This window comes from Aspergillus candidus (assembly GCF_002847045.1).
Source record: "Aspergillus candidus strain CBS 102.13 unplaced genomic scaffold BDW47scaffold_28, whole genome shotgun sequence".
In the NCBI taxonomy this organism is placed as follows: Eukaryota; Fungi; Ascomycota; class Eurotiomycetes; order Eurotiales; family Aspergillaceae; genus Aspergillus; species Aspergillus candidus.
In genome coordinates this window covers 155,137-170,568 of record NW_020194033.1, presented here as the reverse complement: position 1 = coordinate 170,568, position 15,432 = coordinate 155,137, and the positions used below count along the sequence as shown (strand labels likewise).

General features: G+C 51.8%; 7 protein-coding genes across 7 annotated transcripts; 5 read left to right on the top strand and 2 right to left on the bottom strand.

Annotated features, from left to right (window-relative positions):
- Window positions 1-209: 209 nt before the first annotated feature.
- Window positions 210-4,292, bottom strand: BDW47DRAFT_38998 (putative ubiquitin C-terminal hydrolase). Its single transcript, XM_024818898.1, has 3 exons — window positions 3,794-4,292; window positions 3,520-3,720; window positions 210-3,423 (listed from the first exon to the last, which is right to left on the bottom strand). The coding sequence occupies exons 1-3, from the start codon at window positions 4,007-4,009 to the stop codon at window positions 508-510; spliced, it is 3,333 nt and encodes a 1,110-aa protein (XP_024671280.1). The 5' UTR covers window positions 4,010-4,292; the 3' UTR covers window positions 210-507.
- A 1,014-nt stretch (window positions 4,293-5,306) lies between these two features.
- On the top strand, window positions 5,307-6,586 carry BDW47DRAFT_38987 (enoyl-CoA hydratase/isomerase family protein). The gene is made up of 2 exons (XM_024818897.1): window positions 5,307-5,850; window positions 5,909-6,586. Exons 1-2 carry the CDS (start codon window positions 5,651-5,653, stop codon window positions 6,519-6,521), a joined length of 813 nt encoding a protein of 270 aa, XP_024671279.1. The 5' UTR covers window positions 5,307-5,650; the 3' UTR covers window positions 6,522-6,586.
- A 195-nt stretch (window positions 6,587-6,781) lies between these two features.
- Window positions 6,782-9,096, top strand: BDW47DRAFT_118131 (fungal specific transcription factor domain-containing protein; the record flags this gene model as incomplete). The annotated part of the gene is made up of 7 exons (XM_024815172.1): window positions 6,782-6,960; window positions 7,007-7,224; window positions 7,280-7,593; window positions 7,659-7,739; window positions 7,787-8,403; window positions 8,454-8,648; window positions 8,700-9,096. 7 exons carry the CDS (start codon window positions 6,782-6,784, stop codon window positions 9,094-9,096), a joined length of 2,001 nt encoding a protein of 666 aa, XP_024671278.1.
- A 1,279-nt stretch (window positions 9,097-10,375) lies between these two features.
- On the top strand, window positions 10,376-12,059 carry BDW47DRAFT_38975 (uncharacterized protein). The gene is made up of 4 exons (XM_024818896.1): window positions 10,376-10,488; window positions 10,589-10,750; window positions 10,870-10,876; window positions 10,927-12,059. The coding sequence occupies exons 1-4, from the start codon at window positions 10,453-10,455 to the stop codon at window positions 11,466-11,468; spliced, it is 747 nt and encodes a 248-aa protein (XP_024671277.1). The 5' UTR covers window positions 10,376-10,452; the 3' UTR covers window positions 11,469-12,059.
- A 19-nt stretch (window positions 12,060-12,078) lies between these two features.
- BDW47DRAFT_107212 (uncharacterized protein) lies at window positions 12,079-13,185 on the top strand. The gene is made up of 6 exons (XM_024812949.1): window positions 12,079-12,316; window positions 12,367-12,435; window positions 12,502-12,684; window positions 12,742-12,801; window positions 12,857-12,961; window positions 13,026-13,185. The coding sequence occupies exons 1-6, from the start codon at window positions 12,209-12,211 to the stop codon at window positions 13,134-13,136; spliced, it is 636 nt and encodes a 211-aa protein (XP_024671276.1). The 5' UTR covers window positions 12,079-12,208; the 3' UTR covers window positions 13,137-13,185.
- An 87-nt stretch (window positions 13,186-13,272) lies between these two features.
- On the top strand, window positions 13,273-13,561 carry BDW47DRAFT_107211 (uncharacterized protein; the record flags this gene model as incomplete). Its single annotated transcript, XM_024812948.1, has 1 exon — window positions 13,273-13,561. A coding segment is annotated over exon 1 (234 nt), but the record flags the coding sequence as incomplete, so codon positions are not given.
- A 732-nt stretch (window positions 13,562-14,293) lies between these two features.
- Window positions 14,294-15,284, bottom strand: BDW47DRAFT_38962 (uncharacterized protein). Its single transcript, XM_024818895.1, has one exon. It carries the CDS (start codon window positions 15,165-15,167, stop codon window positions 14,550-14,552), a length of 618 nt encoding a protein of 205 aa, XP_024671274.1. The 5' UTR covers window positions 15,168-15,284; the 3' UTR covers window positions 14,294-14,549.
- Window positions 15,285-15,432: the final 148 nt, after the last annotated feature.

Here is a 15,432-nt window from a genome sequence, read left to right as displayed (position 1 = left end):
AATAGATGTGGGAAGTGACGTGCGGGGAAGAAAAAGTCAGAGATATATATGATGCGGAGAGAATCAATACATTTGGCCGGCAGAATCGACTTTATCTCTCCGCTCTCACCTGAGCATATCTAGTACAATAGACCCACTCGCTTATTTATAGAATGATTGTGGTAAAACACTGGGAAAATGTCTATACATATACTATCGTTCTTCAAGTCCAACAATCCAAAAACCTATGTACAAAACAGGCAAAAACCAAACGGACCCGCTCAAATGGTTTACAAAAATCAACATGCGGCTGGCCAGGAGATAGCTAAGAACAGGATATAAGAGCACAATCCAAGACAATGAGGGCATTCGCTACATGCAAAATTTCGTTTGTCGTGTATCACATATCTGCCGTCACTTTCGTTAGGCAAGAAAAATAAATGAAAAGTAAACAGGAGGAAATGGAAAAAAGGATGGGGGAACTCGACGTTGTCGTGCGACGTCGATCCACAGCAATTGGGATCACCATCACTTCGCAGGAACCCGCTCGTAGAAGACAATATAGGCTTGTTCGTTGGTTAGACGGTCTTTGTATCGCATGTCGCGGGGGTTGAAATCTGTTGACCGCTCGTCGTCGAATTTCCGCCAGCACTGGCGTTGTGCATCTCGGACCAGCGAGATGTAGTGGCCGCTGCCCATGGAGGACCCAATGTGGCGGAGCACGCCGTAGGCATCGTACGTGAAGGGGGGAGATACAGGCGACAACGGGTCATGTGGCCCGGTTTTGTCCGGAGCTGACGAGTTGGGCGTCGTGAAAACAAAATCGTCCATCCGTAGGCCGTGCAACGGGAATTCAATCGGCGTGTGGATCTTGCGTGCGCTGTGAGTCTTGGACGCCGCAAATCGCTTGAAGTGGACGACCAAGATCTGGGGCGCTCGGGTGATGATGATTTGTTTCGTTGCCACTCGCTCGCATTTGCAGTATGGGCACTTCCATACTTCGTCGCCGCTCAACATCTCTTCTTGGCAGTAGCTGCGGAGGCACTGGTAAATGTCGCCCGTACCGGACGGTGGAATCTCCACGCTGATACTGTAGAAGGCCTCGTAGGTCGTGGAGGTCCGCTTGCAAGTGGTGCATCGGAGTCGACTGGCGTGCTGACCCGCGAAGAGCGACGAGATGAACGACTCTTCGCGATGGCGGTACCGATCCCATTCGATCTTCGAGACTTTGGAAACCGGCATCCGCTCCCGTTGCATTTCCTCTTCAAAGGTCAACGGCCGCAGAGGGTTTCTCTGCCAATTGATGTTGAGGTCTTCATGCAAGCAGTCCACAACGAAATCAAAAAACTCCTTGGCGTCCTGCTGACGGTCGATGGCCCACTCTTGATTGAGTCTCCCGGCGAAGTTGCGGAACGAGGTGGGTTTGATCACCTCGACGTCATTCTTCCACAATGACCGCACCAAGTTCGCGAAGAGCCCTGGCATGACCCCTTGCGAGCCCTTCCAGTTTTTTTGGATGTAGTACCGGAACCGATTGTCAAGGAAGAACTTGCTCAACATGACCGTTGCGCTCAAGCATTGGATGGTGGAGTTCATGTAACAGGTCACGCCAAAGTTCGTCAGACCGGTCCGGGGAAGCTTGATCCTGTGCAGCAGGCTGTTCGCGGTGTAGAGGGCAGTTTTGGAGGCCGAATTTTGGCGCTCCAGGGTGGGTTGGATCTGACGCCCTTCTGAGACACCACTGTAGCTGGGGCGCGGCACCGCAGGCGGCGGTCGAGATGGGACCACAGGGGCCGAAGCCGCGTAGTTGGGGGCTGATGTTCCAGCTGGCCGTACGTGCGGCACCACCATGGACTGTTGGATGGTGTGTGGCTCAGGGAAACGGCGCAGAAAGTCCTCGTAGGTATGGACAAAGGGCGACACCGGCGCCTGGGCCTCGTCTCCTTCCTCCTGTTCCGGCTCTTCGGTGAATGGTACCTCTTCGGCATAGGCGCTCGCGTCGATTTCTTCAACCTTTGACTGTTCCATCCACGCTGTAAGTTCCTCCGGATTTAGAGGCCGGTATTCCCGAAGTCGCCGTTTTCTCACTTCTAAACTGGAGTTGGCGCTGACCATGGTCGGCACTCTCCCTAATGGTCGCCCAGGTTTTGCGACGGGTCGCTTTACCTGTAGAGAACCCATCACCGCTGCAGTGGACGATGTGGCAAGGGATTGTTGACCGAGCAGATCAATCCACGCGTCTAGCCCGCCGAGAAGGAGTGCCGGAGGCCGCCCATCTTTCAAGGGTTTGTACGCGTTGAATTCGTACAGCGTATCGTGAAGCGCCCTGAGATGAGGCGCGGTGGTTCCGACGGGCGACCCAGCGAGGTAGCTGATCGACGACGTGCTTTGGTCATAGTACACCACCAGGTCGAACTCATTGCGCCGCTCGAACAGCGATTGCTCATGCTCAGGTGATACCACCAGACGTTCCTCAAGCTCTTCCGCAGATACATTTTCTTTCAGGGCCACCGGCTCGATGCAAATGATCGACTTTGCATAAACGTGGCCATGGTCGAACTGGTCTCGAGGGCGCACGTCAATCAACATGACATTGTATCTCCGAAGATAGTCGAGCAGATCGTGAGCGCTAACCGTGGGGGTGAGAGGAAGATCGGCAGTGCTGCTTTGAAGCTCCTTGGCCTGGTGGATACCGTTCGGTGTATAGGATCTGTAGGGATTGTCGTCACGACTCGGACTCCCGCGGGGAGAGTTAGGGTTAGACAACTGGGAGTATCTTGGATTGACTGGACGCGAGCTTTCCGTCGAGGTCCTCGGAGGATGCAACTGGGGCTGGGATGGCACCGACCAGATCGGACTGTAAGCCGGGTCTGGGGCACGAGGGAGTGAAGTTGTCACTAGCGGTACCTTGGGCGGTAAAGCAGGGGCAGCATGGGATGTACCCATGGTGCGGGGCCCCAAGGGCCGCCTTTGCGGAGAACTGAGGATGGAGGGCTGTGGCGATCCATCGGGCATATACGACCGGGGGCGAGGCGGGTAATCGCCATTAGATCCCTCCGCCGAAGGCATTGGGTCCGTCCCGCTTGTATAGTTAGTTCCATTCGTCGTTGCGCTCTGGGAGCCTTCAGGAGGCGACGCGCGCAGCCGGGCAAATCGCTGGGCAAGTACATCATCTACGGGAGTTGAATGCCGATTCAGGTTTGCCTGTACCTGGGAGATTTGCTGGAATTTCGACGGGCTTGGCAGGCGAAATCCATTGGAATCGACTTGGTCCTGGCGACCTCGAAGAGACTGGCTTTGAACCGTTCCGGCAGATGGCATCTCAAATGTGGGGAATACAGACTGTCTTTTCGGGGAAGCAGTAGGTGGAACGTTACTTCGAACGTTATCCTCCATGATTTGATGCTTGATGTCGTCCATCGTCCCTTGCTTGGTCCGCACAGCCTACACCCGATGGGTTAGTCGCAAGTCCATTCACCTACTACAGAGCAGGCGCAAAAGCACCCGCCTATACCACCAGACATCGGACGTTGCACGTACCATCATCAAACTTGCGAATTCTTTATACCAGCCTGGGCGTTGGTTCACAGCTACTCGGTAGTCGGGATGACGAGGGATGAGGTTGACGGTGATCTCGGACGCTCGAAGGTAGTGAACGTACGCTTTGTCGAGTTGATCGAAATCCACAAGGGTCCTCGCTTGATCGATAGCCTCCCGGGCCTTTCTTAGCAAGTCGCTTATCTGTATTGAGCCACGTTAGCGGACCGCGCGAACCACCTTCACGTCAGTCGGTGTAAACGAAGCCAAGACTTACCGAAGTCTTCTCATTGACGTCCAAGGCCGCCGCCTGATCCTGTAGATCCTTGATATTGGGGAATATGGGTGGCTGTGCGCCAGCGGGGGGCGCATGGTTGCCATTAGGACTGGCCCCTCCACTGGGAGGCATGCTACCGCGGGGAACGGGACGGTTGGAGTTCTCCCACGGCGTAAAGTCCGGCGGGGATGGCAGAGACGCTGCATCCAAGGACATTCTCCAACGACCAGGGTGAAAAAGTACCCTAGCACATTACCCTGCGTGGTGAAAGTGCAGGGCACCTAGGCGTACAGCGTCAGAGAACACCGGGGGCGGGGATGCGGGATCCACGACAGGAGAGGGGACGAGGAGGGAGGAAGCGGAATGAAGTCCAGTCAAGCGAGATCGCGGACATCAAAGAACGTCAATATTAAGGAAAAAGCAAAGAGATCATCAGAGGAAATGTAGATGACCGAGAGGAAGAGAGATGACAGGCAACAATGAAACGCTGCAAGGAAAGGGATTCGCAGACCCGACGATGGAGAGAGTCGAGAACAAGGGCCGCGTATCCAACGCCTCACCGCCCGCCGATTATGACGCCACTTGGGGAGCCCTGTGGCCTGACCGCCTGAGGCAGCAGGGTCGGGTTTGCGGGGATCACGGGGTAGGGCGGTGACGGAGGCGGTGAGCATTTATCGTGACCATTGATCGCACGGATTAACTTTGTCAAGAAACCATCCGTATCGATGTCTACGCCCACGTGGGATCAAGTCCCAGCGACAGTATCGAATTCCTGATGTCGGATTTACATACATACGAAGATGCCGGGCATCGTTTAAGATGGAGTCTTGGAGTCTTTAGACTAAGCCAATGGATGCAATTCAGCCAAGTATCAACCGTTTACCGCATCCCATTTTGAAGCTGCACAATGGGCAAAGAAGTCCTCCAGTGGGTCAACAAGGCAAATGGCTCCGAGATTTTCTTGGGGGCCATGGACGTGATGGTAAACGCGGCCACTGGTCTCTTGCGGTCAAGCCTACGGGGTAATCGAGGCAAAATCGGACCACCTAAAAAAGACTTGTTCACGGAAAGCCTTGGGTCGGAATATTCTCCGAGAAGCGAATCGAACCAACTGGTAGAATTACTTCTCGTTTCAGCTGGAAGCTTAGCTCAGAATTCGCAAGCTTGATACGGGTCAATTCTACCCTGGAAGACACAAGATAGCACAGAACCGAGGGGTATTCCTGGGGAACAGGAGGCGGACATGACCCACTCAGGTGAGAGCTGGCCGACTAGTAATGGCTAATGGCAGAAACAGGTGTCAGCTTGTGAGTCGGGTCGATGGTTCCAAGGAGTATATTTCTTGCCCGATATTCCTTGCCCGAGGAAGCCTAGAAGAAGCCAAGCCAGTATGGTTTGTGTGGAACTGGTCTTCCCAGTGGCACTGACATACTGTACGAAGACATGAACTAGCAAATATTTCTACGGCTGCAATGGCCAGCTAGTTCCCTTTAGCTATCATACGAGGATATAGTTGGAAGCAACCTAGCTGTGAGGCGTTCACGCGAAGCCGTGGCCTCGAACCGAAGACAGAAAAACACCGCAGAAGATGAAATCGCCGAAAAGGGGCCCAAAAATATCCCCGAGGAAACGTGTTGCTTCTATGGCGTTGGATTGCCGTGGTACCTTACTGAACCGACGCTGTCTTTTACCGAGAGAAACGCCGAGGCGAGGTGGGACAATCGCGAGGAATGAAGCATGGAGTACGCTACGACAGCGTGAGCTGGCGGGATATAAATTGCACAAGCAGGCCGCTTTACGTGCTTGATCTATATTGATCCATTATCTCGCTTTCTTGGTAGCACCAGCCTTGCTTTGATGTCCAAAATGCCCGACCAAGACTTGGTTCGCATCGACTACGAAGGCCACTTTGCCATCATCACGCTCAACAATCCAAAAAAATTCAATTCTCTGACACAGAGCTCTTACTACCGTCTGGCGAGTCTAATGAGAGAAGCCGATGCGAACAAGGATGTCTATGTCACTCTGTTGATAGGTGAAGGGCCCTTTTTCTCCGCGTGAGCCAGCCCTTATCCTGCCACAATGAGACCGGGCTAACGAGGTGCTTTCTACCAGAGGAGCCGATCTCAAGTCTAGCGCCCCTTCGATGGACGAGATGCTGTCCCGCCCCTATTGGCTTCCTAAGCTGGTGAACAACAACATGGACGTTGCAAGAGCCTTCTACAGCCACTCCAAGATCCTAGTGACCGCGTTGAATGGGCCGGTAATCGGTCTCTCAGCCTCGCTTATCGCCCATTCCGACTTCATCTACTCAGTGTCTGACGCATACCTCTTGACCCCGTTCAGCTCTTTGGGCCTTGTTGCGGAGGGGGGCTCCAGTGTTGCCTTCACGCACCGAATGGGTCCTGGAAAGGCCAACGAGGCACTGATCCTGGGCCGAAAGATCCCCGTCAACGAGCTTGTCCAAGTCGGTTTTGTCAACCATGTCTTCGCGGATAAGAACAATTTCCGAACTCAAGTGTTGGACTATCTGCGTCAGGCGTTCGGGCCCCAGTTGGTGGGCTCCAGTCTGCTGGGAACCAAGGCCCTGATGCGTCGCCGGATCGTCCGGGAGCAAGACGAAGTGGCTCCGTTGGAGACTTTCCAGGGCCTTGACCGATTCTGCGAAGGGATCCCACAGGAAGAGATGGCCAAAGTCATCGCTGGAGGCAAGAAATCCCGCCTTTGATTACGAGGCTATCGGTACTGCGTTTATTTTTACGCTGGGTCAGGGCCCCAGTACCTGAATTGAATCAAGTTGTACACTCCACTCTCGGTCTCTAGGCCACCGATTATTGGTTGCAATTTCGTAGATCTCTTCGGCATCTTTTCGAGCGCCAAGCGTTCCAAGGTTACCGAAAAATTGCCGAGGTACGATTCACTGCGTCTGGTATTTTGTGACATGCCTCCTATCATGACAGCATTCTCCAAAATCTCTCTGTAGTCAACATGCTGCCTCATTCGGACGTAAGCGGATCCGCTTCTAGGTCCAGGAAAAGAGCAGCGGCAGCTTGCCATGCGTGCCACGCGCGCAAAGTTCGCTGCAGCATTTCGCAAACCGGACCACCCTGCACGAACTGTTCTTTGGACAACGTGAGCTGCCAGGCACGTCCGCGGCAGGGTCAAAGGTGAGACTCGGGTGGATCCCAGATGCGCTGGACTCTCAGTTGACAGCCTTCGCCGGCCTCGGGGAACTATCAGAACAAGGCGCCGCGGCAACAACCCACCGCGGACTTCTAGTGATGCAGGCTCAGTCGTCCAGGATGCTGTCGATCTCGGCGAACCGATTTATCGCCCCATGACTGGTCACTTCGGTCACCATTCTGAACGCCAGGATGGCCGATCAACAAGCCCCCATTCCATGCTGCAAACGGCCTGTTCGCCGGTATATGGTAAGGGCCATCAGCTATAGTGCTATTGCTCGTGCCTCTCTGACTGTCACGCAAGGGGATCCACAGGGTATTGCACTTGTAGCCGAGGTGTGCGAGCCCCAGCGCCAGGGCAAAAGTGGTCACTTTATTGTTGCTTCTTTGGGCTCGGACAACATCGATCCTGACACACTCGAGTATTTGAAACGGAGGGGTTGCTTCGACCTACCCCATTTGAACATCCAGCAGGAACTCGTCAAAGCGTACTTCCATTATGTCCATCCATTCTTCCCAGTCGTGCAGGTTTCATCCTTCCTCCAGGCTTTCGGAAGCCGGGAACAGAAGGGGACCAGCCTCCATCTGCTTTGGAGCGTGTTTTTGGCGGCCGCAAATGTAGCCTGATATACTTGTATACCGTACTAAGTAATGAGCGATGTCGCTGACTTCTTACCCTCCAGTTTGCAGACACCACAACGGTGCAGTCCGCGGGTTTCGAGTCACGGAAGGCGATGAAACGCTCAATGTTTTTACGAGCCAAGGCATGCGCCCTGTTACAAAACATGAGATACAGTCTAACCCAATGTAGGCGTTATACGATGCGGGGTACGAAAAATCCAAAATAACTCTAATCCAAGCAGTGCTGCTGATGGGGTTCTGGTATGCCGACACCGAGGATAGAATTGGACCATGGCACTGGAACGGCGTTGCCATCAGCCTCTGCCAGAGCATAGGGCTACATCGGCAACCAGATGCCAGCTTCAATGGCTCTCAAAATGGCTCATCCGTTGATCGGGACCTGTGGATGCATTTATGGTGGTCGTGCTTTTTCCGAGAAGCGTGGTTGTCCGTTGGTATGGGAAGACCGATGCGAATTGACCTAGAGCACTCGGATACGCAGAGGCCTAATGCAAGCGTCTCTGAGCGTCTTTGCTCTGGGCTGACGGAGGCTCAGCGTCAAGAATATCTTCCAGATAGCTCTCACGATCTGTTTCTGCTGTGGGATGAGCTACTCTGTGTGACTAGCATTCTGTCTCGAATCTTGGCAGTTCAACATCTCGCCAAACGAACGCTTTTCAGCCAGTCGGACGTAATCGACCTAGATCGCGAACTCAGGGGACATCATGGACATCTAGATTACCTCCGGGCGGATGCCACCGAGCCCGTGCTGACTCTCCATATGCATCACTTTGAATTATTCTTCGAGTAAGAACGACTACCGGGTAGAAACTGCGATCTCTGACTCTTGCAACCAGGTCTACACTTCTCATTCTTTACCGCCCATTCATCCTACAAAACCTCGGCCATCAACCCGCCACCACTCACGACAAAGTAACAAGAGACTGGCTGTCAAGCGCGGAAAGAAAAGCGACCACCGCGGCCATGAACACCACCAACATTCTAAGTAACATGATCACAGCCGACATGATCCGCCTCTCCCAATCACTGATGTAAATATCTCCCCGCGAAGCCCTGCCATCCCAATTACTTACATGCGCTAGTTGCATTGCGCTTGTGCCGACGTTACAAATCCACCTCCTCCACTCAGTATCCCCGCGGAAGTTGGTTCAACGCTTGGGGTGTCATCAACTGGACTTGTGTATGATGGTCGTCAACGAGCTCAAGGTCACTTATTTTGGCGCAGAGATCCTATCTCGATTATTCACGCGAGCACGAGATACCATCAATTCCAGACGCCGTGGCCTGGAACCCACGCCTGTCGGGCCGGATACTGGCAACGCGCGCAGTCCAGAGGGTCGAGGCCGTCACGGTGACGAAATGCCAATGCCAGCGTCGTCTGTGGTATGGGAGTCTAACGTTCCCGCTGATGATTGGCGCGTGACGGACTCAAAGTATGTTGATTATATCATATACGAGTGTCTAGGAAGATATAGCTAACGCAGTAATGACTAGTAACGTGTACGATATGGATGTCAATGACATTCTGAGTCAGTGCATTTTTCCCGATTTCACAACGACTCTCGAGGCTATTGGTTCTGCAGGGACGTCACAGACGTGGAACTAAAGATTGTGGATATCGAGTACCAGATTGCAGTAGTGACAACAGTACTGCCATTTCTAATTCGTAGCTTATATATTGCTGAATATGTAGGGAGTTTGATTCTTGCCATACGTATCTCATTAGACTAATCACTCCATTTTGATAACGTACCGATAACCCGCGGCATGAACTGCTCACTTCACCCCTCAGCAAAGATAAATCGGCTGGGTGGGTCAGGGACTACACAAGTTTACCGCGGAATTTACGTCTCCACTTTTCTAGTTCCACCGTGGAGATCGAGATACAATGCCGCGGAAATGAGTACTAGCACTTGAGGCCGAACTTTATTTTCTCGCCGCGGTGTCAGTAGTGCTATGCCTGCCAGGGGTGTTTTATAGTAAGTAAGGGGCTGTTAGTTCATATGGGGTCGAGTATTTTCTACTTGCGCTAGCAATTGTGTGGTAGTTATGACGGTGGAAGACTATGGATTCTACTATATGATGTACTTTGTTCTATTGCTATCCTCGCCCTTACATCTTTCTTTCGCGCTATTTCATCGTGTTCTTGATCCTCCCTTATAGGAAAGGCTAATTGAAAACTTAGTAAAAGCAACAGGTCATCCAACGGACCGTATCGCAGTCAAGTACATCCTCCTACTGTGTTAGCAAGCAATCATGGACTTCTTGGGAATATCCGTCCCGGAATGACACTATGTTACGTAGAGATGACCAGTACATTATGTTCATCTCAAGATTCCGAAAGGTATCAAGGGACTAACTACCCACACATAGATGTGCATATTGTTAAAGTAAACGGAATTCCCGGAATGAAAGAGTGATTTCAGCCAACTCAACTGTAGAAAGGAATATGCTCGAGGAAGAAGGGAGAGATAGCCTGCGTTGGAGCGATATCAGTGGCTTCCCCCCTACATGAGAAAAGAAGATTCCCGATGAAACAGATCTATGTCCCACGGCAGGAAGCACACAATGACACTATAATTAGATATGAAACCAAGCCACGCGGGCAAAACCGGGAGCAACATGCATGGTCGAGGAAGTCTAATGGAATCCCAGGAATTAGGTTACGTGCGACCACGTGACGCGCCGATTCGGACCTGCCGATCATCAAAGCTTGGCCTTTTAATCCAACCTCTTATCTCAGACATATTTTCCAGAGCATAACCTTCGCAGGAAATACAACCCGGTTAAGTCCCTAAGTCGAGGGTACTCATAACGAAAAAAGGCACCAACACAATGGCTGTCAATCCGGAGCCACTCAACTGGCCGGAGGTGAGTTATGTTGGACTTATGTTGGAGCGCGCAGGAATGACGCGCATCGGACTCGACCACCCAATCAGAAAGCCTGTTGCCGCTGACAATCGCGATTCAGATCTGCTCCCAGCATGAGAGAGTTCTCTCGTCACATGTCGACTTGCTCAAGTCTCTTCGGGAGAGTGTCACGCGGGACGATGATGCTGTGCGCCTGGTCGCATCCATGGTTGAGAGGACGACGAAATTGATGGCCCAATTCCAGGTCGTCAAGAAGCAGCTGGTACGTAGACTCTTGTTCTTTTTCGTTCTACGGAGATGAAACAGTTGTTTTTTCGGAATTTCAACATAAAATTGGGGTTATAAATAGCTCAAATAAGCTTCCACTGACTCGAGATACAGGTACAAAGTGAGTCGCCCTGGTGGTCCCTGTCGTGAGTCGATCTGACCATGGGATAGAAAACTCAAATGGGCGAGATCCCAATCGATCCGCCAGCACAGATTCGCGCAACCCCCGCGACAACCACCCAAAAGAGAGAAAGAAAAGGTCACGATCGAAAATGGGGATGGGTGAGCTAACACCCCCGTCGATTACATCCGAGCAGCCACAGACGTTGGCTTTGCGTCCACCAAAGCGAAAGCGACTAGATGTGGCCGTGTCTGGCGATGATGAGGATGTGCGGAATGTGACGCCCGTTTCGGCTGAGACGGAAGACATTTCGGAAGAGGTGCAACGGCGACTTGCCATTAAAGACGAGAAGCGAAAGAAGAGGGACTCCCAGCTCGAAAAAAGGAAACGGGAGAGTCTGGCATCCAACGGGAGTACCTCGTCTGTGGGGGCTACTGCGAAGCCAAAGAAAAGGCGCCGGGTTGTCAACCCTGATGCTGGATCTCCTTCTGGTAGTCCCAGTCATGTCAAAAGAGGTGATCCTAATGATGAAACGGACGATAATGGACCGGACGGGAGGAGACGGGTAAAACGACACAAGCACTCTCTATAGTCCCCTCGTTAATGCAATGGAACTCTGATACTGTCCAGCTGACGTTCAAATCTCGTACCTTCTACGGCCATTGTGTCCCCGGTAGCCGATTGGACAGAGCTCAATTTCCCAGCGAGTATGATGCTCGACTATGCGACACCACGGTCATTGTTGGTCACCCTGACCTCACAGCCATCTTAGATATGCTTTTCGACGTCAACGCTTTTATACTTTCTCTGTTATTAGTAGGAACCCGGCACAGTGAACACAGGCTATAAGATCCCCCTCCCTCCCGTCGTCCCCGCGTGCTGGTTTCTTCCCTTCTCCATCACTCTCGCTGTTCTACCATAACGTACCATCCACCACCAGCATCACATTCACACTCAATCATACCACCCACGCACAAGTTGACACTTGGGAATGTGCCGAACACCAGTCCACGGAACATCATAACAATCTCGACACAAAATAATCACCCCTGTTGAGGAAAACATCAGTCAGTACGCCTGCACTTGGAGTGTTGCCATTGGCAATAAAAATCATCGTCTTCCATTCCGTAAAAAAAAAAACCTCAAAAATTCTTAAAACACCCGCCTTTTGTTTTACCTTTTTGTCCTCACGAAGGAAAAGCAAAAAGGGATCCGCTCCCTGTGAAACTAGCCGGAAAGCTGAGACTCACTGGGAATCCTTTTTTCTCAAACCGTTCCGTTGGAATCTGTTCATCCACCTCCTAATCTGATCATCTTATTCGCCTATTCACCATGTCTAAAAAAGCCGGAGTCAACAATGTGTCTTGCGCAAGTGGCTTTTCCCTGGCCAGGGAAACTGGATCTGTCACGGGTAGAAGCAGCCAGAGTGATCGTCTTATAGTGAGTATAGATGACCTAACCGAAAGAGAATATGGGCTGACACATCACAGAAAGACATACACATCCTTCTCTCAAGCGTGCCGTCCTCCCGCGCACAAAAGAAACCCACCTGTCAACCCGTAAGTCATTCCATGCATGAGGGAAGAAGAGAAAGACTACGAGTCCATAACTGACCAAAGCAACAGCGTCCCCCTCCCCGATGCGGAGAGCGAGTGCAAGTCAACCAGGGGGCTTCAAGGAACCCACCTATGCCCTCTCGCCCGCGTCAACCTCGTCATCAAACCCCTCCTCAAAAAGCCTCTCCTCAGCCCTCTCCCCGCCCCGTCAAACCCGCTCCCAATTCCAGAGTAACGCGGCATTCTGCCACGGTGAGTCCCCTCTGACATCCAACCAGCACGAACGACGTATACTGACACTGCCGACAGATCCCACGTCGTAAAAACGACGGGGACGTGGAGATGACCGACGCTCCTGGCACTAAGCCCGTGAGTAATCTCCTATCTCCGCAATAGACGGACCGCCAATAACGACTTCGATTAGAAACGCCCCCGTCGGAATAGCATGCCGCGGGGTGCCCCTGCAATCAGGGTGGTAGATGTGGAGATGCAAGACGCGCCTCCACTGCCCATTGTGGACGAGGTTTTGGTAAGTGTTTGTCCTTGAGCCCAACGATGGACAGAGAGAACATGTGTTGCTAACAATATGTCAGCCCGTCCCAAGCTACCTACCCCATTGCGTTTCTCTCACTTACTACCATGGGTGGGACATCGGCACCGACGAAAACGTCGAGATGACCGATGCGCTCCCGCTCATGGAGTAGTGAATCCGCCCTCATCATACCTCTCGGCAGCCACCGATACATGGCTGACCATTGACCTAGTCGGGTAGAAGGCCCGATATATATATATACCTATTTTGTAAAGTGCGTATCCCGGCCAGGGTTATTTCACCTCGACACGTTCATAACATGACGGCGAGGACGTTTTCCCCTGTGTCCATCACTTGCCTGAATGGGGGGAATGGCACCATTATTTTGTGTTATATTTTGTTATATATCCTGTTTGTTTTCTTTTCTTTTTTATGTATATCTTGCTTGGGTTTTGGGTCATGTCTATGTTGTTAGTCTTGTCGTTTTGATCTTGATCACATTCCAAGTCGTGCACGATTTCCGGCCGGGTTGGGCATGGCTTCTGGATGAATCAATCAAAAACACAAAAAAAGTTCGAAAAAAGTTCGAAAAAAGTTCTTGAGACACCATATATCGGTCTAAGATTCGTAGGATGTAGCAATATCTATCAGCAGAGGTTATCTTGCAACGCATGAGGTGGGTAATATGCTGACGGGCTCCATTCCGGAGGAACTATGAAGTATGGCAAGTCGATCACTAAAGCCTAACCTACTTCTCGTCAGAAGTATCACCAGACGTATCTGAAGCTCCGAGAAGCCAGACGCTCTGGCTGTAATTAAAAGCAAATATTGGAGAAAATGGCCTAGGTCGACGAGATAGCCGCCGGAAGCCGTCAAATAGGTTTGGGAATTAGAGGATGTTGGATAGGACTCTACACTACTTGAGACACGAGCCTATTTGCTTCTTCCCAAAATACTGGCAGCCAGGCATTACGCTGGACTGTGTCTGAACTTACGTCCACTGTGCTGGCTTTTATGCCATAAGTTACCGTGTGTACGCTTGAGTGCAATATAAAATATAGAATCTACCATGAAAACGAGTTGAGTAGAATTGAAATATGATGGGATGGGACTTAGGGATGCTAGATCGTTTGTGTCAAATTCGTATCCATATTGTGACTATGGTAATTAGGGCTAATTCATGTTGCCGTTCATGCGCACCGGCGCAAGATGCCGACACGGGGACAAAACCGGCAACTGTCACTACTACATTGATTATCGTCATGTTATTAATATCTGTTTCTTATTCTTTTTCAATGACCCAAGTCTCTATTGTTTCAAATTTCATGGTATCCATGAGTGGAGATGAATTGCCAGACACCTACTTGCCAAACTAGCTAAGATACAGATCGCGGTATATTCTTCTACCATCTGACCTTCTCTCAATACTTGATTCATCCAATGTTAGTACATAAGTATAAAGAGACGCACAAGTCCCTATAAAAGTCCACAACGCTCAAGCCAAACGCCATACCCATACATGCAATATACTATACATCCCACCAGCCATCATTGCCTTTTGAGGAGCACAAAAGAAGTTCTCCTTTCATTCCTTATCCTCATCACCCTCCCCCTCATCCTTCTTCCCCCAAGTCCACACATCCCAGATATGGTCACGGATCAAATCGCCATACCCCCTCCCCTCATCCAGCGCCTTCTGCTCCTCGCGCAACCTCTTCTCCTTCCACCCCTCCGACTCCCCACCCATCCACACCTTCTCCACGACGCCCTTCTCCTGCTCCCTCCGTGCCCTCAACTTCTCCAGCTCCTCCTCAGCCGCCGCGCGATTCGCACCGGCAGCAGCCAGCCGCGCCTCCTCCGCCTGGATCTGCGCCTCGCGCGCCGCGCGCAACTTCGCTTGTATCTCCTCCGCCCGCTTGGTGGGCATCCCCCAGCCCCCTCCGCCGCTGCTGCTACCTTCAGGTTTGGACTCGCCGCGAGAAGACATAAGGTGCTCTAAGGCGCTGCGGCCGGTGTGAATGCGGGTTGTGTGGTTCACGCCGGCCAGGAAGGAGAAGGTGAGGAGGGCGGTGAAGTGATCAAGTTTGCGTGGCGGTAGGGCAATGAGGATCGGGGCCCCGAGGACGAATCCGTAGGCGACGTAGTCTTTGAAGCGCTCGTAGTCGGCTTTGCGGAGGTCCGCGGTGGAGGGTTGGTCGGTCATTTTGGTGGTTCTCTAGTTTGGTTGATCGTGAGACGATATCTCTAGGATTGGATAATCTCGGAAGATTTTGACGAGGTGTAGTTAATGCTGGAATATAAGTTTGTTGGGGGATTTGAGCCTTGAAGGATATGGATCTGTTGATTGTCGCGGCTTTACAGGACAATTTTTTGGATCGCGAAGATCACGTGTCGATCTGTTTGTGATGTTTGTTTAACCTCAGCCAGTGAAGTCACGGGATCTACAGGTATAGATCGAGATATCCCGT

Bases quoted from the DNA above. Each gene is read 5' to 3' on its own strand.
- BDW47DRAFT_38987 (XM_024818897.1), top strand. From the start codon at position 5,651: ATGTCCAAAATGCCCGACCAAGACTTGGTTCGCATCGACTACGAAGGC. The intron at 5,851-5,908 runs GTGAGCCAGCCC...GCTTTCTACCAG, and splicing joins GAAGGGCCCTTTTTCTCCGC to AGGAGCCGATCTCAAGTCTA.
- BDW47DRAFT_38962 (XM_024818895.1), bottom strand. From the start codon at position 15,167: ATGACCGACCAACCCTCCACCGCGGACCTCCGCAAAGCCGACTACGAG.
- BDW47DRAFT_38998 (XM_024818898.1), bottom strand. From the start codon at position 4,009: ATGTCCTTGGATGCAGCGTCTCTGCCATCCCCGCCGGACTTTACGCCG. The intron at 3,721-3,793 runs GTAAGTCTTGGC...GGCTCAATACAG, and splicing joins ACGTCAATGAGAAGACTTCG to ATAAGCGACTTGCTAAGAAA. The intron at 3,424-3,519 runs GTACGTGCAACG...CATCGGGTGTAG, and splicing joins AATTCGCAAGTTTGATGATG to GCTGTGCGGACCAAGCAAGG.
- BDW47DRAFT_38975 (XM_024818896.1), top strand. From the start codon at position 10,453: ATGGCTGTCAATCCGGAGCCACTCAACTGGCCGGAG. The intron at 10,489-10,588 runs GTGAGTTATGTT...ATCGCGATTCAG, and splicing joins AGCCACTCAACTGGCCGGAG to ATCTGCTCCCAGCATGAGAG.
- BDW47DRAFT_107212 (XM_024812949.1), top strand. From the start codon at position 12,209: ATGTCTAAAAAAGCCGGAGTCAACAATGTGTCTTGCGCAAGTGGCTTT. The intron at 12,685-12,741 runs GTGAGTCCCCTC...CACTGCCGACAG, and splicing joins TAACGCGGCATTCTGCCACG to ATCCCACGTCGTAAAAACGA. The intron at 12,802-12,856 runs GTGAGTAATCTC...GACTTCGATTAG, and splicing joins ACGCTCCTGGCACTAAGCCC to AAACGCCCCCGTCGGAATAG.